This window comes from Pinus tabuliformis, chromosome 1_2, assembly GCF_031772625.1.
Source record: "Pinus tabuliformis cultivar Carrire ecotype Pingquan chromosome 1_2, CPIR1, whole genome shotgun sequence".
NCBI lineage: Eukaryota > Viridiplantae > Streptophyta > Pinopsida > Pinales > Pinaceae > Pinus > Pinus tabuliformis.
The window spans coordinates 925,549,150-925,575,745 of NC_142298.1; the positions used below are offsets into that span (position 1 = coordinate 925,549,150).

The 26,596-nt window shown below is 42.0% G+C and overlaps 1 protein-coding gene across 2 annotated transcripts in view; it reads right to left on the reverse strand.

Moving 5' to 3' along the window:
- Positions 1-26,596, reverse strand: part of LOC149208983 (uncharacterized) — a 228,780-nt gene that overhangs the window by 75,276 nt on the left and 126,908 nt on the right. For both annotated transcript variants that reach the window (XM_089396230.1, XM_089396231.1), the window contains exons 6-7: positions 15,208-15,329; positions 14,950-15,021 (exon numbers count right to left, since the gene is read on the reverse strand). In XM_089396230.1, the coding sequence (XP_089252356.1) occupies positions 14,950-15,021; positions 15,208-15,329 (194 nt within the window). The remainder of the gene's footprint in view (positions 1-14,949; positions 15,022-15,207; positions 15,330-26,596) is intronic.

The following is a 26,596-nucleotide window of genomic DNA, read 5'->3' on the forward strand; positions in this document are numbered from 1 at the left end:
AGCTGGAAAAAGAAAGTGCAGATCAGGATCAAAAGTAATAGGTTGTACAGACTACAACTAGAATCACCAATGGCACTAATAGACAGTCATGGAGACAAGGATTTGAACGAACTATGGCACAGAAGAATGGGACATTTACACCATGGGGCTCTAAGAATTCTCAGAAACACTGTAACAGGAGTTCCAGATCTTAGTATGGAACGAGATGATGTATGCAGAGGATGTGCTCTAGGAAAGTATGCTAAAGCAGCATTTCCTAGAAGTAAAAATAGGGCTAAGAGTGTACTAAGATTGATACACTCAGATATCTGCAGACCTATGTCCACTAAAGCTCTTAGTGGTGCCGAGTACTTCCTCACCTTCATTGATGACCACTCAAGGAAAACTTGGATTTATTTTCTGAAAACCAAGGATGAGGTTTCTGTCAATTCAAAGAGTTCAAGGCTCCAGTGGAGAATCTGACTAGGAAGCAAATAAAAGTTTTGCGCTCAGATAATGGTGGAGAGTATGTCGATAAGGACTTCACTAATTTTTGTGCTAAGGAGGGCATCAGAAGAGACTGGACAGCTCCTTACAATCCAGAGCTGAATGGAGTAGCAGAAAGAAAGAACAGGACTATTGTAGAAGCAGTTAGGGCCATGGTGTATGATCAGGATATGCCAAAATTCCTGTGGGCAGAAGCATGCAACACAACAGTCTATGTTCATAATAGAACTCCTCATCGAGCATTGGGCAAGATTACTCCAGAGAAGTTTTCACAGGGAAGACGCCTGAAGTCAGTCATTTCAGGATATTTGGGAGCTTAGCATATTGCCGCATACCCGAGGAAAACAAAAAGAAGCTAGATCAAATTGCAGAGAAAGGATATCTAGTGGGATATAGCAAGAACGCTAAGGCATATAGAATCTATCTTCCAGAGAGCAGGAAAGTAGTAGTTCGACGAGATGTGAAGTTCATGGAGGACAGGGCTTTCAGAAAATCTCGAGAAATGCCTTCCGAGGAGCAGTCAAAAGAGGAGTTGTTGGTCAAACCTCTTCAACCAACGGAAATAAAGAATTCTTCCTTGGATCAGGAAGAATCACAGGATGAGAAGGAGCTAACAAAAGCACCTGCTGGCAGAGGAAGAACGAGCAGGTAACTTTGTCAGATTCTGCAAGATGTAGAAGACTTCACCGGTGCGCCAAGGAACAATAAGAGGGAGCGAAAACAGCCAAATAGATATCGGGCATTAGTAGCTCAGGATGGGGACCCTGCGAGTTTTCAAGAGGCAGCTCAACATCAGGTTTGGCTGGATGCAATGGTAGAAGAGTACAACTCCATAATGGTGAACGATGTCTGGGAGGTAGTGCCAAGGCATCAAGACAGATCAGTGGTAGGTTCGAGATGGATCTACAAGATTAAATACACTGCAGACGGCAGTGTTGAGAAATACAAAGTCAGGTTTGTGGCTAAGGGGTATGCTCAGAAGGAAGGAATTGACTATGAAGAGATCTTCGCCCCGGTAGCCAGGTATACATCTATTAGAACCGTGATATCTCTTGTAGCATAGATGAGGTGGGAGATTCATCAGATGGATGTCAAAACAACATTTCTGAACAAGGTGATAGAAAAGGAGGTATACATTGAACAACTAGAGGGTTTTGAGACACATGAGAAGAAGTCTCATGTATGCAGATTGAAGAAAGCCTTGTATGGGTTGAAACAAGCACCTAGAGCATGGTATGGTCGAATCGATGGCTACTTGCAAAAGATGGGATTTGTCAAGAGTGACGCAAATCCAAATCTCTACTATCTGGTTGTGGAGAATGAGCCTCTAATCTTAGTATTATATGTGAATGATCTCTTCTTGACAGGATCATCCAGGCTCATCGGGGACTGCAAGAAGAATCTAGCCACGGAATTCAACATGAAGGATTTGGGACAAATGCATTATTTCCTGGGATTGGAAGTTTGGCAGCAAAAGGGGGAGATCTTCCTTAGGCAAGGATGATATGCTACAGAATCCTGAAGAGATTCAGGATGGACTGTAGACCCATGACTACTCCAATGATCACCAACTTGAAGAAGATTGATGCATCAGAAGACAAGGATGTTGATCCCACCTTATACAGGTAGCTCATAGGGTCCCTGATGTATCTGGTCAATAACAGGCCAGATATTCGCTACGCTATCAACACCCTCAGTCAGTTCATGGTGGAGCCGAAGAGGGTGCACTGGGCAGCAGCGAAACATGTTCTCAGGTATTTAAAGGGAACAGTTGATTATGGACTCTTGTACAATGGAAGTAAGGATATCAGATTGAGTGGATTTACTGATGCAGATTGGGTTGGAAGTTCAGTGGATCGGAAAAGTACCTCTGGGTACTGTTTCAACATTGGATCAGGAATGACCTCCTGGTGCAGTAGGAAACAGAAATTCGTGGCTCTGAGCTCAGCTGAGGCAGAATATATGTCTGCAAGCACAGCTTCGTGTGAGGCCATATGGCTTAGACAACTGCTTGTGAACCTATTTAGAAGAAAGATGGAGGCGACCAGGATCATGTGCTATAATCAGAGTTGCATCAAGCTCTCTGAGAATCCAGCGTTTCACGATCGGTCAAAACATATTGATATCCGGTGTCACTTTGTCAAAGACTTTGTCCAACGAGGAGCTGTATAGTTGAGCTACACTCCTACAGGAGAACAGGTGGCAGACATCCTCACCAAGGCCCTTGGAAGAATAAAGTTTGATTATTTCAGGGAAAAGATGGGGATGATAAGGAATCCATTTCAGTAGCAAAAATGGGGGTGATGTTGTAATGTAGTAGCAGTCAACAGTAGCACGATGCAACATGACAAGGAGGGAGTTGCAGTGCAGATGCAGTGTTGCGAAGAAGGACCAACAGTAGCACGGATGCAGAGGGAGTTGTCATATAGATGCAGCAGTGGCAAAGGCAAAGCCATAGGCAGCAGTACAAGATGCAACAGTGCAGAGGATGTTGGGCACAAAGGCCTAGCATCAGCACAGGTACCAATGCCGTATAGTCAGAGTAATGTTCAGTATGGTGTATTACTAGAGCACAGTCCTCGCTAAGAGGGAGATTTGGGGTAGCATTGGATGTGCTCTAGCCATGAAATTTGGTGGAGAGGCTAAAGCACATGAGATCTCCAAGACCCAGAAATGGTTTGGGCAGATTCTAACCAGTTTGGGAGATATTAAAATAATTAATATTTTTAATGGAGTTCCTGCGTCTAAACTTGAGAAAATTAAAATATTAATGGGTATTAACATAAAACTGGGTTAAAAGATTCCAAAACTCATGGATCAAGCCAAATCTAATCTTAGCCATTGATTAGAGATATAATCTCGGACATTGAAGTACCAACAGGAAAAGTATAAGAAGAGACTTGAGGATCAGTTGGAGAACACACTAAGCGAGACCACTCAGTTCGATTTCTGGAGCGAGGTTAGCTGAGAAATTCGAACTAGTGATCTAGAGAGCCATAGGAGACAACAGGTACAGAATAGGGAGTCGGGAATAGCACCAGAAGACCAACGCAGAGGTTGGAGAGGCAGACGCAGAGGCAATAGACTACGCAATCACTAGAAGGCCTGCGTGGGTGACGCAGAGAGGCCCAGTGCTGACACAAAGAGGCAAATGTTGACATAGTAGCTCTGGGCACTGTGTAGAGGCCAGTAAGCCTAATGTTGAGATCGGGAGAAGTGTTGGAGAATTTGTTCTCTATTGGGTAAGCTAGTTTCGCACCTATTTGTACTAAAGAATTGCTGAATAATAAAATCCTCCTCTGTTGCACCAGTTTTCCCACATTGGATTTTTCCGGGGACATTTGTCCAAAATATCTGTGTTGATGTGTTGATTCTTGTGCATGTGTTTGTTTTTGTATTATGTTGTGATATCTGCAGCAGAATTTATTTTAATGTTTACTAAAGGGTTTTCGTAAATAACTTATTGGCAAATAAGTAGGTAAAATAAATCCGTTGTTGCAGTGATAGAAAATTCACAAACCTCTTCATCTCTTTTTGAGGCTCCCATTCTTGAAGGGATTTCCTTGTTGCTTGAAGATCTCACATTGTATCTTTCCATTATTCCTTGGGCCACCCTCTAAGAGGCTCTAACCTCATTGTAACACCATAGTAAAAAAAAATTGTTTTTGTTGTGGGAGCGTGGGTTTACCCATGGCATCCTATTTCTCCATTTAGGAAGAATGGCTTGTGGGTGGATTGATTGTTAACATTTCTATTTCTTTCATTTTTCACACATATGCATGCTCTAATTGGGAAGTAACACAAATCGCATTTCTTTTTCTTCATGTTTGCTACATGCTCTAAGCTTGCACCACTTATCATTGTTGCTACAAGTTTCAAGTTTACGTTTCCATTTGCAAAGCAATTTACTCTTAATTTATGCAAGCATTGCTATCATTTTCTAGCAAACTTTGATACATTTAGCTTGGCACTTGTCTAAATAATTCGTGCTTTATTGATATGCAATATTTCCATTTTGAGTATATTGAAGCATTGTGTATTGGACAAGTTGATTTTCCAAAGAAACTATTTACTTTCATATCAAGCTAATCTTATTTTCTCAAGTTTAAAGTTCATTTTTACAAAGCTATTGTGGATATCAGTTTTATCTCAATTCATTTTCAAGGCATTGCAATTTTTGAGAATTTTTACATGCGTTTTATTTGCTCATTTTGCAAGCATATATATTTCAAGCTTCATTTGCTTTAGTTTGTTATTGGTTCATCATTTATCTTTAGCAACTCACAAATTTAATTGTTCATGAAGCTTATGCATCTTGTGTTTACTTGAGCAACTATACAAGTGATCTTGTGGAGCATATTTAATTGAAGCAATTTTTATCTTTTACATAGCACTTGCAATCTCACTTGCATATCATATTAAGCATTCTTATTTAGTTTCACTTTAAACAAATCAACCTCCAAGCATAAGGTTGGTTGATAGAAATCCTAGAAAAAAACTTTCTTGGAAAGCTCTTCAAATTGGTATGAAGTAAGGTAAAGGTGTGTGACCCTGCAATTATGAAAGTGGTTGTCCCCTTGTAGGAACGAAGGCACATGGTGACTAGTAAGACTTAGGGGAAGGGTGTTGTTAATGACACCACCATACCCCAATTTTTACCCTTTTACAAGAACTCAAGAGGAAGATCTATCACTTAGATTAGGCATTTAGATTAAAAGTAACCAAGATAATTGCATCCAACTTTAGCTTAGATGCATTTCATATTAACACATCCTATTGTTTTACTTGCAAATAGTCATTACACTTGTCATTTATGAATGTGTTGAATTGGATACTTGTAAAATTTTCTGTTTCCCACCCCGGTTTTCAGTTTCACCTTATTTCTCCCATATAGTTAAATGCCCATTCCCATAGCCATACATTTAACAGACTGAAAAAATAAATATTGCTGAAAACACAAATTCTGGAAATTTTTCAGAGTGCTGGAAATTGCAGAAATAAAAAATCAGCAATTAAAACAGCCATAAAAACACATTTAAACTCAGTGATTTTTGGTCAACTTGACCCTGGAAAAACCCCCTACAACTCTTGGGGAAAACCAGTTTGAGAGCTCTTCTTTATTTCTGGAAAATGCCTTTTACAGAGAAAATATTTTTCAGCAAAAAAATCAGCAAAAACAGAATTTTCCAGCAAGCAAACTTATCTGTTTTTTCAGCTAACAGACAGTCTGAAAATGGCTGTACGGACTGTACGAACCGTACGGATGTACGGACGTACGGATGTACGGACGGCCGTACGGACTGTACGGACAGACCTCGAAATTCGTGCAGAAAATCGCCTCCTCGATATTCGTGCTGAAAATCAATTTTTTCACTGTTGTGCTCACTAAATCTGCCTTTTTCTGCTTGTTCTTTATGCTGTTCAGATTTGCTGAAATGCTGCCTTGGTGTGTGTGCCAAACTGCTGCCTCTTTCTCCTCCTTGTCCAGAAATCTCCCTTGCTCTCTTGCTCTCCTTCTCCCAATCTGCTCATGAAAGAATGAATGATCTTTTTCTCTTTTTCCTCCCTTAACCCAACCCTAAATGACTTTTGGGTGATCCCTAAATCCAATGGCTGAAATAGATTTAGATCAATGGCTGAGATTAAATGCTCATTTAAATCTCACTTTCTATTTTTTAATTCACCCCACTTTAATAAAGACCCACTTAGTCATTTATTTCCAAAGTCACTTTTCCTTTCTAATTTTTCATTGACTTTATAAAGTCACTTTAAAATTAGACTTAGTAACTTTATCACTTAAAGTCACTTTCAAATTAGATTTAACTTTATAAAAATTATAAAGTTACTTTAGGAGAAAAATTAAATTCTTTTGGACACTTTTCCCTAGGCCAAAGATCAAAGCCTTAGGGAACCACCTGTCCTCCGGTACCAAATTTCAACACTCCCTCTTACCGAGGAAGGTGTTCCTCACCACACCCATCTTGTCTCTGAAGTAGACATGCTTGCCCCGTGGTAAGGCTTTGGTAAGAATATCTGCAACCTGCTCATCAGTGGAAATATACTCAAGCTTTACAGCTCCCTTCTGAACATGGTCTCTGATGAAATGATATCTGATCCCGATATGCTTTGACCTGTCATGAAATACTGGATTCTCCGTGAGTTTAATGCAACTCTGATTATCACAGTAAATCACTGAAGGTCTCAACGGCTGACCAAATAAGCCAAACAACATCTTGCGAAGCCAGATGGCCTCACAACTAGCTAGACTGGCTGCCATATACTCTGCTTCCGCTGAACTCAGTGCTACTGACTGCTGCTTCCGGCTGAACCATGACACTACTGCTGAACCCAACCCAAAACAACACCCTGAAGTGCTCTTCCTATCAGAAGCACAACCTGCCCAATCAGAATCAGTGTATCCTGCCAATCTCACTCCATCTCCCTGCCTGTAGTCCAGACCATAATCCACTGTCCCCTGCAAGTACCGCAAAATGTGTTTTGCAGCCACCCAGTGAACCTTCCTAGGCTCACACATAAACTGACTCATCGTGTTGACTGCAAAACAGATATCTGGTCTGGTGTTGACCAAATACATCAAGGAACCAATCAGCTGCCTGTACAATGTGGGATCCACCAACTCGGAATCCGAAGCATGAAGCTTCTTCCAGTTGGTGATCATCGGTGTCGACATGGGTCTACAATCCTCCATGTGGAATCTGCTAAGGATGTCCACAATATACTTCCCCTGCCCCAGGAAGAAATGCCCCTCCTCCTGCCACACCTCCAAACCCAAAAAGTAATGCATCAAGCCGATGTCCTTCATCTCAAACTCCGCTGCAAGATCTCTCTTGCAGTGCTCTATGAGTCTCTCTGCACCTGTAATGATCAAGTCATCCACATACAGCACCAGAATGAGAGGCTCCTCACCAATCACAATAAAGTAAAGGTTCGGATCTGCCTCACTCTTTGTGAAACCCATCCCCTGCAAGTATGCATCTATCCTGGAGTACCAAGCTCTGGGAGCTTGCTTCAGGCCATAAAGGGCCTTCTTCAATCTGCACACATGGGACTCCTTCCCATGCACCTCAAAGCCCTGTGGCTGCTCAATGTACACCTCCTCCTGTATGAAGCCATTGAGAAATGCGGTCTTCACATCCATCTGGTGGATCTTCCAACCCATCTCTGCTGCTATCGATATAATGGAGCGGATCGAAGTATATCGAGCCACGGGAGCGAAGGTCTCCTCATAATCAACTCCCTCTACCTGTGAGAACCCTCTAGCCACAAACCTTGCTTTGAATTTCTCAATGCTGCCATCTGCAGCATGCTTTACCTTGTAAAGCCATCTGGAAGTAACCACGGATTTGCCCTCAGGCCTCGGCACCACCTCCCAAACATCATTCTTCATGATAGAAGAATACTCCTCCTGCATGGCCTCTCTCCAGACCTGCTGGCTAGCTGCCTCCTCATAGCTAGAAGGCTCAGAGTCAAGGATGTTGGTAACCATCGCCATATAGCTACAAAATCTCTCAGGTGGTCTACTCTCTCTGACCGGCCTCTTCGGCTCAGCAACAGATGTGGCATCTCTCAAGGTGTCCTGAAGCCACTTGGGCTTCCTCTTCCCTGAGCATGCTTCTCCCATAGGAGAATGAAACTCCTCCTCCTCATCCCCATCAGTAGCCTGAACTCCTGACTGTCTGTCTGCTGTCCTCCTGCCTGCACCTGAACCTGTAGAAGCTGAGGTACCGTGTGAACTGTCCATCAGTGGACTCCCTAGTGAACTGCTCTGTGAACTGCTCTGTATGCTGCCCGGAGCACCACCCCTCTGGCTCGGCGAGCCACTGCTCACTGATGGACCTGACATCCTCATAGATGTACCTCCGGATCCTCCTGATCCCTGCCCACTGGATCCCTGCGACTGACTCAACTGCTGCTGAGGGTCTGGCTGATCCAGATACTCTAACTCCCGTGACCTCCTAAAGGCCCTGTCCTCCTCGAACTTCACATCCCGTCTGACAACAACTTTCCTCTGTGCAGGAATGTAAATCCGAAAGGCCTTTGAGGTCTCACTGTAGCCCACAAAGATACCCTTCTCTGCGGTGGGCTCTAGTTTGGTCCTCTCCTCCTTGGGTATATAGGAGTATGTAATGCATCCAAGGATATGAAGATGACCAAGATCAGGCTTCTTCCCAAAGAAAGCCTCCTCCGGAGTCATGTGCCCCAAGGCACGATGCGGACTCCTGTTCTGCAAGTAAACAGCTGTGTTGCAGGCCTCTGCCCACAAGAACAATGGCAACCCCTGATCATATAACATGGCTTTGGCAGCCCCTATGATGGATCTGTTCTTCCTCTCCGCAACCCCGTTCTGCTGGGGGTTGTAAGGAACAGTGAACTCCCTCCTAATGCCTGCCTCTGCACAATAGTCAACAAACTCTCCAAGGGTGTACTCTCCTCCATTGTCCGACCTCAGGGACTTGATCTTTCGACCTGTCTGAGTCTCCACAAGGGCTCTGAACTCCTGAAACCGCTTGAAGACCTCACTCTTGGTCTTCAAGAAATAAATCCAGGTCCTCCTGGAGTGATCATCAATGAATAAGACATAGTACTCATATCCACTCAAGGAAACATGAGACATCCGACTGCTCACATCGGAATGAATCAAATCAAGTATCCCCGTCGCTCTGCTGTCACTGCTGGGAAAAGGGGATTTGGCAAACTTGCCCATCGCACAACCTCTGCAAGTATCATGGTGATCAGTACTGAAATCTGGCACACCTGTAGTGATCTCCCGCAATGTCCTCAAGGCTCCATGAGACATGTGCCCCATCCTGCGGTGCCAAATCTCACATAGCTCAGAACTGCTAGCTCTGCTGTCGGTACTACAGCTCAATGCCAAAGGGGGCTGGAATGCAAACTTGTACACCTTTGCATGGCGTACACCTATCACTCTAGCTGAATTAGCTGGAGAGCCCCTGGGATACATCAACACCTGTCCTTCCCTGAACAGTACCTCATATCCTCTGTCCTCCAACGCTGAGACGGATATGAGGTTCTTCCTCATCCCTGGCACATAAAGAACCTCTGACACCTTCAAGGGAGGTTTGGACTCCCTCTGAAATGTCACTGTCCCCACCCCGACTGCTCTAACAACTCTGTCATCACCGAGTACTACCTCAATATCAGTGCCACTCTCTGAAAGCTCTGAGAAGTACTCCCGGACTCCTGTCATGTGACGTGAAGCCCCACTGTCCACATACCAGATACCTGTAGATGCTCCGCTAATCGAGGGAAAAGCATGCTCCCTCTGAACCTATGTGGCAGGTGATCCTGCACTAGAGGACTCACATGTAGTGAACGCAAACTCCCGGTCAAAACGACCTGCAAAGTCCTCAATCTCAGCTGACGCTGCCACATCCTGGGTCTTCCCCTTCTTCTTCTTCTTCTCCGGACACACAACTGCATAGTGTCCCATCTTCTGACAATTCCAACACTTCACTTTGGAATAGTCCTTTTGTGAGTTACCCTGTTTACCTTTACCTTTGCCTTTGCCTCCACCACCGCTTGTGGAAGCCTGCTTCTTCCCTTTGCCTTTCTTGCCTCCTGCCACCAGTGCTACGTCCTCATCCTGCTCAACTGGCTTGGCTGCCCCAAGCTGTCCTTTCCTGATCTCTGTCTGTATACAATCATCCCAAAACCTCTCCCATGTGGGAAGGGTCTCACGTGCACAAACCCCATCAGCAAAGTTCAACCATGAACGGGGGAGGCCATTCACTGCAATACGCACCAACTCAGTGGATGGAATGGCCTCTCCAATCGCTGCCAACTCATCTCTCACATTGGTAATCTTTGTGAGATATCCAGCTGCACTATCATTCCCCATCTTAATGTTCTTCAGCTTCTCCTTCAGGACCATCTTCCGGTTCTCATTGGTACTCTGGTAGAGATTGGACAATGCTGTCCACATCTCATGGGCATTGCTCTTTCCTCTCACATGAGGAATGCAATGGTCTTTGATTCCGTCTAGAATCAGCCTCTTACCCTTGTTGTTCTTTCTATTATAAGCTGCCAACTGAGTAGCATCAGTAGGCACAACAACAGGGTGCTGTGCTGTATGCACCATGATATCCCAGACTTCTGCCTCCTCAAAGATACTCTGCATTCTCTCCTTCCAAACGCTGTAATTTGTATGCCCATCCAACCTATCCTCCACCCTCAATCCCAATGACATCTTGCTGTCCTAAAACTGAAAAATAGCACTGCTGTGGTAAAGATAAAACTGCTGTTTATGAAAAATCAGCTTGCTGGAATTTTCTGAGTGAAAAAATCAGCAGCTGTATTTTTTTCTTTTGCTGTCCCAAACTGCCCTTCAGCGCTCAAGCTCTGATACCATGTAAAATTTTCTGTTTCCCACCCCGGTTTTCAGTTTCACCTTATTTCTCCCATATAGTTAAATGCCCATTCCCATAGCCATACATTTAACAGACTGAAAAAATAAATATTGCTGAAAACACAAATTCTGGAAATTTTTCAGAGTGCTGGAAATTGCAGAAATAAAAAATCAGCAATTAAAACAGCCATAAAAACACATTTAAACTCAGTGATTTTTGGTCAACTTGACCCTGGAAAAACCCCCTACAACTCTTGGGGAAAACCAGTTTGAGAGCTCTTCTTTATTTCTGGAAAATGCCTTTTACAGAGAAAATATTTTTCAGCAAAAAAATCAGCAAAAACAGAAATTTTCCAGCAAGCAAACTTATCTGTTTTTTCAGCTAACAGACAGTCTGAAAATGGCTGTACGGACTGTACGGACCGTACGGATGTACGGACTGTACGGATGTACGGACCGTACGGACTGTACGGACTGTACGGACGGCCGTACGGACTTGTACGGACAGACCTCGAAATTCGTGCAGAAAATCGCCTCCTCGATATTCGTGCTGAAAATCAATTTTTTCACTGTTTTGCTCACTAAATCTGCCTTTTTCTGCTTGTTCTTTATGCTGTTCAGATTTGCTGAAATGCTGCCTTGGTGTGTGTGCCAAACTGCTGCCTCTTTCTCCTCCTTGTCCAGAAATCTCCCTTGCTCTCTTGCTCTCCTTCTCCCAATCTGCTCATGAAAGAATGAATGATCTTTTTCTCCTTTTCCTCCCTTAACCCAACCCTAAATGACTTTTGGGTGATCCCTAAATCCAATGACTGAAATAGATTTAGATCAATGGCTGAGATTAAATGCTCATTTAAATCTCACTTTCTATTTTTTAATTCACCCCACTTTAATAAAGACCCACTTAGTCATTTATTTCCAAAGTCACTTTTCCTTTCTAATTTTTCATTGACTTTATAAAGTCACTTTAAAATTAGACTTAGTAACTTTATCACTTAAAGTCACTTTCAAATTAGATTTAACTTTATAAAAATTATAAAGTTACTTTAGGAGAAAAATTAAATTCTTTTGGACACTTTTCCCTAGGCCAAAGATCAAAGCCTTAGGGAACCACCTGTCCTCCGGTACCAAATTTCAACAATACTTTGGGCAAGTATTATCTCATTGTACGAGTAAAATTCTTATTGGTTTCCTTTGCAAGATATTCTTTCCTTGTATGCTTTGGATTAATAAGTGATCATATATTTTGAAAGAATTTTTATATCTTGCATTGATTTTGCTAACATCTTTTGTTTCATTTTCAAGATTACTTGTGTTTCAATCTGAAGCACCTTATTTTATTTTGAGCAAGTATCATTCATTTTGAGCAATATTTTGAAGGCACTGGTTTTACATATGCTTATTATTATCTCATGTGTTGATGGTTATTGAAGTTGATTTTAGCTCATATTGCTCATATTATATTTGCTTGTAATCTCAAAAAAGTAATCCATTTCACTCTAACATCTCCTAGAAACCTCACATTTTTTAACTTAGTTTTCCATTTAGGGACCACCCCCCTTAGCTAGCCTAGGAGATAGCTTAAGCAGAGAGAGTCGAGAATAGGTGACAGCCCCTTCTCTTAGTTCTTTCCACCAACCACACCTTGTGGGGTTAAAGGCTTTTATCACTAACTTAGGTGTGTGTGACAAGCGACAACAACACCCATGATGATGATCTCAATTGATTCTTCGAGTATGTGTGCTAGATATTGCTTCCAGCTCATAGTTTTTAAAACCGCTCACAAAAACCGGTTACCGTCCAACCGGTCGGTTAGCTGGCCTGCCGGTCGGAACCGGCCTAAAAACCCGGTTAACTCTGCCTTGTGACCGAAAATTAGCCCTAACCGGTCAAAACTGGCCGGTTTAGGACGGAACCGGCCGGTTTGTAGCAAACCGGCCGGTTCCGTCCTAAACCGGCCGGTTTATGGCAAGCCCACCGTAACTTATGAAAAAGCGCAGGCAGTTTGTGGTTTAGGGGTTTTGGGGGGGAGGGAAAGGTATTTTCCCTCCAAAAAGGCCCTCTCCAAGCTATAAGAGACCCCTCTCACTCTCATTTGTCTCACACAACTGATTTGGAGTGTTTGTGAGTGTTTGTGAGTTTGTTTGTGAGCTTGGAGAGTGTGGAGTTTATGCTGAAGTAGTCATCTTGGAGTTGGAGTTTGAGCTATTTTGGAGAAAGTGTGTAGCTGTCAGTGGAGTTGCCATCTTCAAGAGGAGGCTAAGGGAGCTAGTTTGCATTTCCAGGTAAGGATTTTCACTTGATAATTCCTCATTTGAGTCTGCTGTCCATGAATTTTTTTTTTGTGTTATAAACTTCTCACTTCTATGATCTACCATCCAGGGAGTTATCATGCCTCCAAAAGCCGAAGATACTGCATGGGCTCATTGTGATATGATTGATGGCAAAATGATCTGCAAATATTGCCAAAAATCCATTCAAGGAGGGGGTATTAACAGGTTCAAGCAACACTTGGCTGGGATAGGAGGCCATGTAAAGCCATGTGGAGCACCAAATGAAATAATAGGGCATATTAGGGCAGAATACCTTCAGAAGTTTGAGACTCAAGTCACTGAACCAATAGAGAAGTTTGTGGCTACACAGTTTGGGAGTCGAGACTCAACCAACTGAGTTTGATCATGATGACTGAGACTCATGAGAAGTTTCAACTTCAAGTGATAATGTTGATCACTATTATAGTATTACTATTATCATATATGTAGAGTCTAGAGTCTAGACTAAAGTCTTGTAGTAGGCCACTGGCCCCATAGTTTGTAGGCTTTATTTTTGCACTCTAGTGGCCATTTAGAGCCTCATTGCTTATGTATTTTGTCGATGATATGTATTGCACTCGGTGCCATTTTGATATATTCACCTTTAAGGCTTTACATGGTATATCAATGAGCAATCTTTGCATATTTTGTCTCTATTGGCTTGGAATCATGGTTTTAAATCTTAAAAATAGTTTTTTTTCATTAAAAAATAATTATTTAATGTATTTTTCTAAAACCGGTTCGTTTAGACCAAACCAGTCCCGGTTAGACCGGTTCTGGTCGGTAAACCGGTTCATTAGGTGGACCGGTCCGGTCACCGGTTCCGGTTTTAAAAACACTGTTCCAGCTACAGCCAAAATCACTTGAGAGACTGTATGATGCTCCTCCAGCACTTCAGAAAGGATGTCTAGCCATTGTGATGATGACACGGGACACTTTGTTTTATTGAGAGGCATTGACTTGGGGATGACTTGACACAATAGATGACACCCTCTCCCACCTCAAAGAACTTGGACACCGTCTGTAAGAGCTAGGATGTTTCCTTGAGAGAAGATGTACCCTTGAGATGGCATGAGGCCCCCAGGCTAACATTGCACCTATTTGATGGATGTTGCCCTGCACTTAAGGGTGATTGATGATGATGATGATGATGATGAAGACAATTTGAGGTGTAGGTTTATGCCATTGCAATTAATAATTATTTAACTACTATTATTTAAGATTTCAAGGTTGTAGGGTTTAGTGAAGATTCTCGTTATGTTTATTTGGTTTCCTGAGCTATCCATTTTGCAGTTAACTTAGTTTCCTGCCAAGTACCCTAGATAAGCACTTTTTAGAGAATAGTCTCACTATATACAAGTCTAGAACAAGGTTGTTTTAACTTTTTAACCCAAAATAGAAAAGATTAATGCTGGTCTTGCTGAGATCACTATTAACAGAAGATATCTTGTTTTTCTTAGTGAGAATTATCCATGCTATTACAGACTTCAGTTGCTCTTGTAGCTGAATAACAGCAAAATGAAAAGATATTTCTAACTTTTAAAAGGGAATCTTATACATAACTAAGAATTGGTTTGGAGAATGCCCAGCATAGGTATTATGAATCCAGACTCCAGACTAGCCTAACAAGGATCTTAAGACTAGAATTTCTAGATAATGCAACTTAAAAAAGTTACAGTTCTTATGCCAGTACATTACATGAGATCAATTTCTCTAATTGAAATGTGATGCAAATCAGTCATAAGTTTATAAGATGAAAGACGTTACTCTGAGTTCAAGCCCAAGAAAGTATTAATCAATATATCCAATGCTAATACATCAGCAGTTCCCATGTCCACCCTGTCAAAAAGAAAACATAGGAAAAACAGTTATAACAATTTGCCGATGAAAGAGTCCCAGGTGACTTGTAATTTTGATACAGAAATATCAATGTCCTCAAAGAATATGCAGGTCCACAATCTCATAAGAAATTATTTCTAAAAATCTTACGAACATTTTTCCTTGAAGCAATAGCAGTTCTCTTACCAAAACCGGCCCAGGTTGTCCTGAAACTCAACATTACTTATATCATGGAAGGATGAAGGAAGTGCTTTTGATGCTCGAGCCAAACTATAACTCAGTTTCTCATTTATTCCTAACTCTGTCAACTGCAAAACCAACATTTCGGAACATTCTAAAGCCATTCCTCTCTGTACACATTTATTTTCAAACATAGGATGTGTTCTAGTTTTTAGACTTGTAAATAAAGGTGCAAAAATTAGAACCATAAAACAATTCAAATTGCTGAACATCCAATATCAGGTTTGTAAAGATAGAAATCAGATGAAAGAAAGTGCAAAGTTGAACATGCATGAGACAACGAGGTACATAAAAACCAAAACAAAAGAATAACCATTTAACTTCGAACCACTGAAAGTTGCTCAAAGTAGCACTATAATGGCTTAGCCTCTTCCATGATCAATACAGTCGTATAATAAGTGCAAATACATAGTCTTATAATAAGTGCCTAAATATAGCACAGATGAACGGAATATTTGTCTTTCTAAGCTACTAGGTGTAACATACAGGCAACAATCAAACTATTGCTAACAGAAAAGCATGTTATTTCCTGGCAAGTGTAAGCAAACATAACAAACAAAGTTCAGGTGAAAATTTCTATAATCTGAAACAAATTATCATGGAAATATTGGGCACATAACAGATAATCTAACTGTAATTATTTCTAGAAATGATTTATGTAGCATACCCTCCTTTACCCTTCCTTGGATAAGGATTGCAGATTTGAATAATCTCTGTTATCACACTTAATTAACAGCAGCAAAATAAATCCCTTAGATGGCAATTATTTATATCACAACAGAAATAGATGAAAATGTGTGATTCTAACATGCAAAGCTAAAAGCATGCGCAGGTAAATAACCAACAATTACATGTAAAATAACTACACAGATGTAACAGCAACAACCCATAAAATAGCACCATTGAACACAATACTTATCTTCAAGTGGTAAACCGATTGCCATAGGAAGAATCACAGCCAAGACATAAGCCCTTTCTCATGCAGTGCCACCCTTAAGCAGAGGGCATAAGATAAGATAATTATATTAATGTCCAGCAAATGACCACAAAAGTAGGGCAATGGGACTGCTGAGTACAATGATGTCAATACAAAGCAGGAGTACTAATAAAACTCCTATACAAAGAACAATAAGTAAAGTCGAAACCTGAAGTCTACATGGAAAAACATGAGAAAACCCTCAGCCACAACGGGAGGGAGATGAGCAGAGGGAAAGAATCTAGGTACTGTCATGATGCACTAGATCTACCTCTCCTAACATCTGTGGCCGAAGAAAGAAAACTCAAGATAGAATGATGCCCTGAAGAAGAGCTAGGGGAAGATCTGGACCCTCTAATGTGTCACTGCATGACTGGTATAACTCACTACTAATGTTTAGGCGATCTGATCTGCCTACTGGTAAGGGATCTGGTCTGGCAACGTCGTTGAGGTTTCTGGGGAGGGATAATGGTCCCCCTAGTCAACACCGATATAGAGCTAGAAGCAATGTTATTCTTAGTGCCCCTAGCTGATGGGAGCATTGTAAAGAAAGATTTATCTAGAGGATTGTTACTGCAAAACTTTTGTGGTCCTAGTGCAAAGCCTCACTAGGCAACATAGATCTTATGGCAACAAGAGATCGACCACCACTGTCACCTCCGTGGCTTCTCTCTAACTGTTTAGTGGTGGATATTATCCCCACAAGGTAGGCTTCCGTACAAAGATCACCAGCAACATATTCAATTAAGGAGACTTCAATGGTGATGCAAGGTCTAATAATAAAAATAAAAGGTATCAGCCAAACATTGAAAGGCTGAGATAAGAGTTACCTAGGTTCAAGCACACTTTTCTAAGACCTTAGAAATTTAGAAGGCTGCCATAACTTAGGGTTTGTGTGATATGCATATTTAGGGCACACAATGGCATATAGCAGATTTAGAAAATAGCCTATGAGTGATATGATCAATAAAGTACCATAGGCTATGAAGGAGGCAAGCTATGGTTAACTAAACAATGGTTTTAAATGGCTGAAAATGCATATCACAGCAATTAAAATCAAAACGTCAGCCCTAATTTTGGGGTGAAAACATGCAATTAATGCTAGATTTTGTCTTTTTATATTGATTAAATACAATCCCTTTCAATAGGGCAATATCAAATGGACAATTAATCGCTATTAAATGCAGATTTAAGCTAACTCTTGTTGGAATTTCTAAGTCTGCTCAACACATTACAAATCATCAACTGAAGGAAACAGAAACAAGCACACAAGTGACACCGTTGTTTTTGGACTAATGTCCCTGGAAAAACCCAATGCGGGAAAACTGATGCAGCTATCTGAGTGTTTGATTTATTAAGCAGTTTCAAAATACAATCTGGGTGCCAAATCCGGCTCACCCAACAGAGAAAAATCTTGGCAGTAGTACCTCTCTACTCTGAAGCAGATATTCTAGCTGAAACCCTAGATAAACAATCTGGCAACTCCACAGCTCCAATCTGCCCCACAAAACCCCAGTGTCGGCCTCTAGGGACTGCGTCAGCCTCTCTTTGGCCCAGCGTTAGCCCAACGTCACTCTGGCTTGGCCTACGTCAGCCTCTGGAGGCACTGCGTCAGTCCTCTGGCCCTCGGCGTCACCCACGTTGGCCCTCTGAGGCACTACGCAACCCCTGGCTGCCTCTGCGTGAGCCCTGGCTGCCTCTGCGTGAAACCTTGGCTGCTTCTACATCCCTCTCTCCGACTACTGTGCTAATCCTCCTGGTGATATCTCTGCCTCTCTGCTTTTGTATTCATTGCCCCTCAGCTACAACTCTAATCACTCTCTCAGCAAACCCAGCCCCAGAAAGTCGAAATCTAGATCTCTTGGTGTGTTCTCCAAGTGACCCTCAAGCCTCCTCTTATACTTTTCTTGTTGACAAATCAATGGCTGAGATTAAGTCCCTAATCAATCGCTAAGATTAAATCTGCCTTGATCCATGACTTTTGGACCATTCTAACACAGTTTTATATTAATTCACGTTAATATTTTATTTTCCCTAAGTTTAGACTTAGGGACTCCATTAAAAATATTAATTATTTTAATATCTCCCAAACTGTTTAGAATCTACCCAAACCCTTTCTGGGTATTGGAGATCTCATGTGCCTTAGCCTCTCTATCAATTTTCGTGGCTAGAGCACATTCGATGCTACCCCAAATCTTTAATCAACACTCCCTCTTAGTGAGGGTTGTGCTCTAGCAATACTCCTCACTGAGTATCACCCTGATCATCCGGCATCGGTCCCTGTGCTGATGCTAGGCCTCTTGCCCATCATCTACACTATTGCATCCTATACTGCTACCCATGGCCCTGCCACTGCCACTGCCACCGCTGCATCTGTATTGCAACTCCCTCTCATCCTGTTGCATTGTGCTTCCCATAGCACTATCACGACTCACTACTAACCAGTGTGGAAAAAGTCGGGAAAAATAGGGATTAAATCCCCAAAACACGATTTTTTTGGCTGACCGATTAAATCGGCCGATTTTTTGCCGATTTTTTCCCAATTGAAAAAATCGGGATTAAATCAAAAAAGTTGGGATTAAATCGAGACTTTTTCAAAAAAATTGTGAATGAGGTAGTCTCTTTAACGATTTTTTTTTTTTAAATCGGGATTTTATTGAATATTTTTGTATTTTTTTAATTTTGCCGACTTTTTCAAAAAACTCCTGACTTTAACGACTTTTTCAACTTTTGGACCCTTGCCGATTTAATCCCAACTTCGACTTTTTCCACATCGCTGCTAATTGCTGCACTGCAACCCAATTACTAAGAAGTAAGTAACTGAACTCCCAACTCTGACATCTCCGTCAAGTTAGAGACACCCATGATGTTGAAGCTCCCTCTGTCGTTGACAAGTGCTCCCTCTCTGACCTCTGCGTTGTTGCAACAACTCCCTGCATCTCGCACCGTTGCACACCTCCTTGTACCATCCTGCACTAGTGCAACATTCCGTGCTTCTTGCATTGCTGCCTCAGGCTGTCCTTGGGATCCTGCACTGTAGCTCCCTTTGTCGTTCCACCCACATCTGTCTCTACTGACATCCGCCAGTCCTGCTACTCCTCTTCGAGGCTCCCGTAGCAAGGCATAATCCAAGAGGTTGGGTACCTCGAGGATCCTGCCCCTCATCGCCTATAGTCTGTCTGACTACAGCTCGATGTCTCCCCACTTCTGCTCAAGTGGTGCATGTGCACTCATGGCACAGTGATCATCTGTCTCCTCTTCCTTCTCTGCCCTTGTTGGTGCAGCCTTGGTCTCGGAGGCCTCTCCCTTGCTCTTCTTCCTTGGAAACTGGGTCGCATAATGACCCAGCTCCCCACAATGGAAGCATTTGACCTTGGAGAGGTCCTTCTTCTTTCGTTTCTCCTGCTTTCCCTCAGATGCTAGGGTAGTATCCACCTCCTCCTCCTTGATTTTGATCCCCTTACTATTGCTTCCCGCCTTGCTCAGCCTTCTGATCTCTTCTTGGCGAAGAGCAACCAACATTTCCTCCCAATCTTGAAGGGTCGCTCTGCCCAGTATGCTTTGGACAAACACCTCCCAGTCTTCTGAAACTGCGTTCAGGGTTGTTCTCACCATCAATTCTTGATCTGGGGTGGTCCCTATGGAAGTCAATTGATCCCGGATCTCCTTCAATCGACCGAGGAAGGGGTCGATCTGTTCCCCCCTCTGCATCTGGTATGATCACAGATGATTTTCTAGTAACATCCTTCTCTGCACAGAAGTATGCTGGTACAATTTCTTTAGGGCCTCCCACATCTCATTTGCCGTGTCCTTTTCGGCAATATGTGGTACTACATGGTCCTTGACCCCATCAAGAATAATGATCTTGGCCCTCGCCATTGCCTCCTCGTACTTGTCATTATCAACTGGGTCAACTAGGATAGCTATCGTCCTCAAGGCGAAGTGCTTGACACGATTCCTGTCTAGAATGGATAGGATTCTGGCCTTCTAGACTACGAAGTTTGAGGCTCTGTCCAGTCTGTCCTAGTCTCTTACCCCGTTCACTGCCATCTCGTTGCTCCTCTACTTCCCTCCTGGAAGTTCTCAGTGTGACTCCCTCTGAGCCTCGATTTCCCTCCTAGAAACCCTTCTGCCAATGTCGAGATGCCCCCACTCCGATCGTTAGTGCAGCTACACCACTGATCCGGATTTCTCGACAAATCCTCGATAGCAAATCCCTCCTCCTTGGCCTTGCCCTGTTAGGTATTGTTCTGACTACAGTACCCCACCAGCTCCACTCTATAACTTACCCACAGCCTCCTAAACCCCAGCAAACTGAAGGTTAGACCTCCTAGGCTCTGCACAATATCGGTACCAGCATATCAGTGCCCTAAGCCAACTGCGTCAGCCCTCCTAGCCTCTGCATGAGTCTGTCTTTTTCTACCTCAGCCTCTACGCTGCCTCTTCTTGGCTCAATCTTGATGATGCAGACACTACATCACCCCTTCCTTGTTGCTACTCTGCTAGGAACAACTTCTGTCACTCGGAACAACGGTTTTCTGTTGCTTCTTCTCTGCTCGGCTGATGTCCTCAGTTCTCCTGTGATCTACAACCACGCTCTAATACCATGTTGGAATTTCTAAGTCTATCCATTAGAAACCCTTCATGTACTTTCTAATTTATTCCTACCTACTTGCTCTGTTAATTAACAAGTTATTTACCATGTAAATACTGGAAATAAATACAAGTACATGCTCAACACATTACAAATCATCAACTGAAGGAAACAGAAACAAGCACACAAGTGACACCGTTGTTTTTGGACTAATGTCCCTGGAAAAACCCAATGAGAGAAAACCGGTGCAGCTATTTGAGGGTTTGATTTATTAAGCAGTTTCAAAATACAATCCGGGTGCCAAATCCGGCTCACCCAACAGAGAAAAATCTCGACAGTAGTACCTCTCTACTCAGAAGCAGATATTCCAGCTGAAACCCCGGATAAACACTCTGGCAGCTCCACAGCTCCAATCTGCCCCACGAAACCCCAGCGTCAGCCTCTCTCTAGCCCAGTATTAGCCCAGTGTCACTCTGGCTTGGCCTGTGTCAGCCTCTAGAGGCACTACGTCAGTCCTCTGGCCCTCTGCGTCACCCACATTGGCCCTCTGAGGCACTGCGCAACTCCTAGCTGCCTCTGCGTGAGCCCTGGCTGGCTCTGCGTGAACCCTTGGCTGCTTCTACGTCCCTCTCTCCGGCTACAGCACTGATCCTCCTGGTGCTATCTTTGCCTCTTTGCTTCTGTATTCACTGCCCCTCAGCTGCAACTCTAATCACTCTCTCAACTTTCTCAGCAAACCCAGCCCCAGAAAGTCGAAATCTAGATCTCTTGGTGTGTTCTCCAAGTGACCCTCAAGCCTCCTCTTATACTTTTCTCGTTTACAAATCAACGGCTGAGATTAAGTCCTTAATCAACGGCTAAGATTAGATCTGCCTTGATCCATGACTTTTGGACCATTCTAACACAGTTTTATATTAATTCACGTTAATATTTTATTTTCCCTAAGTTTAGACTTAGGGACTCCATTAAAATATTAATTATTTTAATATCTCCCAAACTATTTAGAATCTGCCCAAACCCTTTATGGGTATTGGAGATCTCATGTGCCTTAGCCTCTCCACCAATTCTCGTGGCTAGAGCACATCTGATGCTACCCCAAATCAAAAACCCTAACTCTATTTACCATAAATTTAAGAGAAAAAAGAGGATTGAAAATTATCATCACAAGCTAGTTTAGTGCCTTTTATCAATTGGGTAATGGAATCATTGATGGCGAGGTCAATGATAGAGGAACCTGGATGAGAAGGGTGGAGAACTAAGAAGCCTCTTTTATAAATACTAGCGACTAAGTTAAAGTGGAGATTTAATAACAAAGGATGCTTACACAAAGTTCCTTTGACGGATCCTTGAAAAACTAATTTCACAAAGTATAAAGAAACAAGATTTCATGAAAGACATTGCACTTTTTAGTATGGCACAAAGAAACCCTAATTTCAGAAATTTGCATGCAAAATGGAAGAAAATCAGCAATAAACTTACACCATTCAATCAAGAATCACTTCATCAATCCAAGACAAGTCTCCTCATGCAAAAATATCCCTCCCAAGACAATTCGCTCCACCAAGATCACATTGCATCCAAGAGAAAAGAACAAGAGAGCTAGTGCACACTTCTTAGAAGAGAGAGAAGTGTTGTGAAGTGTGATGATTCAAAATGAAAATGACTCCCCTCTATTTATATGAGGGTAATCAAGTCACTTTTGATTCATTTACAAGTAAAACCCCTAAAAGCTTACTTGAGCATTCAACTAGGCTTAAAGATCACAAGCCAACCTTAAAATAGCTTCAAAACATGATAAATACATTAGAATAGCCCAAACGTGTGGGAATAATGGATGAATATAGATCCCTCTAGTCCTGTGATTCATCCTTCAAATTATTAGGAGGAGTTAGTACAACTAGCAAAACCAGTGGACCCACCTAGAAATGTTGCAATGACTAAGAAGAGGCTAGCATGGCTTCGTGACACTTTGCAGGATGTTGAGAACCATGCAGCTTCTAATGGTACTTTCAGGGAGAGCAGATGACCACAGAGGTTCTCGAGTTATATGGCAATGATGAACCACATCATTCATTTTGAACCTTCCATCTATGAGGAGGCAGCAGGCCGGCAAGTTTGGAAGGATGCCATGATGGAGGAGTATCAATCCATCATGAAGAATGACGTGTGGGGGATAGTTCCAAGACTGAGACCAGAGGGGAAGTCAGTAGTGACTTCCAAGTGGATCTATAAGATCAAGCATGTAGCAAATGGCAGCATCGAGAAGTACAAAGTGAGGTTTATGGCGAGAGAGTTCTCCCAAAAAGAGGGGGAGGACTATGACGAGACTTTTGCTCCAATCGCCAAGTACACTTCCATCAAGGCTATCATTTCTCTTGCTTCAGTTATGGGTTGGAGGTTTGACCGAATTTGACTGCAGGTTGACTAAGTAGACCACAGACCAATGCACGTAGGGCCGCATGTGTCGGCTGGCTGCAGGCCACACATGCGAATTTGACCGTAGGCTATAGTTTGACTAGCATTGACCCCATTGACTTTTGACTGATTTAGCAACAATTTGACCAAGTTTGACTGGTGTTTTGACTTGTAATATTGGCATAGATTTCTAGACAAATTTCTGAATTGTAAACCTTGCTAAAAGGACAATTTCTCCTCAAGAAAAGATTGTTGGGTTTTCTCCCAAGGTTGGGTTTCACAAGGTAAAAATATTATGTCTATTGTGCATGTCTATATTTCTATGATCTTCGTAGTTTTCGCTGCATTTACAGTTGATATTTTTGTGTAATTATTCAATGATATCAATGGCATGAGAAATATTGTTTAAAAAATCATTAGGAAGAAATTATCAGATCATAAAATTGTATAATATTTCACATGCTATAGAATCTCATTCATTTCTTGGAAGACCATGATACTCTTTGTCTTGGATGAAAATGAGATTCAAGATTATGTGAAGGAAAATGTCTCAGAACTATAAGGTGTTGAGTAGAAATCCAAGCATAAGAGGAATGAAGCAAAGGCTAAGAGGATCTTGATAGATCCCATAAAGGACCATTTGATTCCACATGTTGTTGAGTTGATTGTCAAAGAAATGTATGATGCCTTGGTAGGATTGTTCGAGTAAGAACGCTAGCAGGAAATTAGACTTGAAGCATCAACTTCGTAGTATTATGATGTCCAGATCAGATTCAATTGCCACTTATCTCATGAGACTCTCCCAGTTGAGAGATCAACTTAACTCATCGGAGATAACATTGATGATGCAAAGCTTGTTACAGTGGCTCTTAATGAATTTCATTCTTCATGGGATCCATTTGTACAGGGTATTTGTGCATGCGTCGATCTTCCCAAGTTTGATCAGCTTTGGACTAATTGTGTCCAAGAGGAGGCTAGATTGTTGTCCAAGAATAGCTTGCAGTGACTATAGGATGACAAAACCCAAGCCCTTGCAGCTTATGCAAAGGAAAAGGGGCAAGAAACATTGATAAGAAAAATATAAGTGGAAGATCAGTTCCAATTCAAGATTAGAAGAAGAAGGATCTCTCAAAGATTAGATGCTTCAAGTGTCATACATTTGGTCATTATGCCTCCCAGTGTCCTCAGAAGAAAAAGAAGGAAATTAGCCTTGAAGCATCAACTTGGTAGTATTATGATGTCCAGATCAGATTCAATTGCCACTTATCTCATGAGACTCTCCCAGTTCAGATATCAACTTAAAGCCATTAGAGATAACATTGATGATGCAAAGCTTGTTACAGTGACTCTTAATGGATTTCCTTCTTCATGGGATCCATTTGTACAAGGTATTTTTGCACAAGTTGATCTTCCCAAGTTTGATCAGCTTTGCACTGATTGTGTGCAAGAAGAGGCTAGATTGTTGTCCAAGAATAGCTTGCAGCGACCATAGGATGAAAAAACCCCCAAGCCCTTGCAGCTTATGCAAGGAAAGGAAAAGGGGAAAGAAACGTTGATAAGAAAAATACAAGTGGAAGATCAGTTCCAATTCAAGATCAGAAGAAGAAGGATCTCTCAAAGATTAGATGCTTCAAGTGTCATACATCTGGTCTGTTGAAAAGTGTAACTAGGTTCGGTCTTCATAATAACATGTAATTGTGATTTTATGTAAAGAGATGTAAAGAAGAAAAATAAAATATTGTAATGCTTGCATCATGGATTTCATGAACAAGAGATTTTATTTTTGAGTCAAGGCTCCCATTGAGAGAGCCTTTAGGAATCTTGTCATCTAGAATAAAAGAGTCATTGTCATATAATGAAGTCATGTTACACATTGTAAAGAGTCACACTTGCCTATGTAAAGTATTCCTCCAAGACCAAGTCACTAGCCCTCTCCAAGTCGGCCTACAACGAATGAAGAACCTAGAAGATGATGTCGGTTCTCCTCCTTGTGATCATGTCAGCCTAAAGGACATGAGACAATGTGTATATATAGCGGCACTCGACCTCACTTTGAGGTAAGCAATTCGGTGAAGACAAGAAGCATAAGTTCGAAGAAGAGCCACCAAGCAAAAGTGCAAAGAAAGGACTAGAAGAAGTATAGCAAAAGAAGGATTCTTCTGGGGTTTCTGATTTGGGGTTATATACACTCCCACATGCGAAAGAAGAAGAACCTTGTTTGAGTATAAGATCTCGCAGAAGGAAGCTAAGGAGAAGTGTTATAGATCTCTCTCTTGAAGAGACTAATCAAGGAGCATAGACTATTCTAGGGTTTCTGAAATAGGGTTAACCTAAGAGACCGAGATTCTCTAGGGAAGCCGAAAAGAGCAATGTGGAAGAGTAGAAACCAAGATTATCTAGGGAAGCCGAGAAGAGCAGTGTGGAAGAGTAGAGACCGAGGTTCTCTAGAAGCAAAGGAGATCTAGAAGAAGCTGAGAAAGGGAAGAGGTAGAACATCAAGGCTAGTGACAAGGGTCTTGGAAGGACACTAGAGTCAAGGGTCTTTGTCATGGTCTTGGTATTCGTCAATTGAAGATCTATAAGAAGAATTTTATGATTGGGTTTTCCTCTCAAAGAGTGAGAGGTTTTGGCCCTGGCTGACAAGCCTACATACTGTTTCTCTTCTCTTCTATTGTTTATTTGGTAATTGTCTTGATGAAAAGAACACATTAATAATAATATGAAGAGAAGATCATAACTCAAGAAGTAAAAGCATATCACAAGCAATTATCAAGAAGAGAAATCTCCTAATCATTGATGCCCTAGATTTCTCAACATGGTATCAGAGCTTAGGTGTTGAAGTCAAGAAGGGGCATTCAAGCAAGAAGACACATGAGAATCAAACTTCAAAGAAGGATCAAAGCAAGTCAAGGAACACCAAGCAAGAGATCAAGATCTTCATCATACCAAAGCCCTAGAAGCATTTCCAAGATCATCAACGAAAGAAGGCTAGAACATTCAAGAAGGATCGTGAAGCAAGCCCTCTCCCATCAATTCTTCAAGGAGTAATCTTCAATCAACATCAAGATTAAGGAGAAAGCAAGCATCAATCACTCAAGTAAGTTTATGACTTCATCTGATACTATCAAAATGTCTTTTTGCAAGGAAAGCAACAAATTGGTTGGGGCTTCAAACTTCCTTGCATGGAAGAAAAGAACTGATCTAAATCTCATTGAGAATGAGGTCATGGATCACATCAAGGGGTCAATAACCCAACCTACCAAAGAGGATACTCAAGCACATGCTAGATTCATGAAGGGGGAAGTGAGGGCCCAGAGGATTCTCATAGAATCCATCAAAGACTCTCTTAT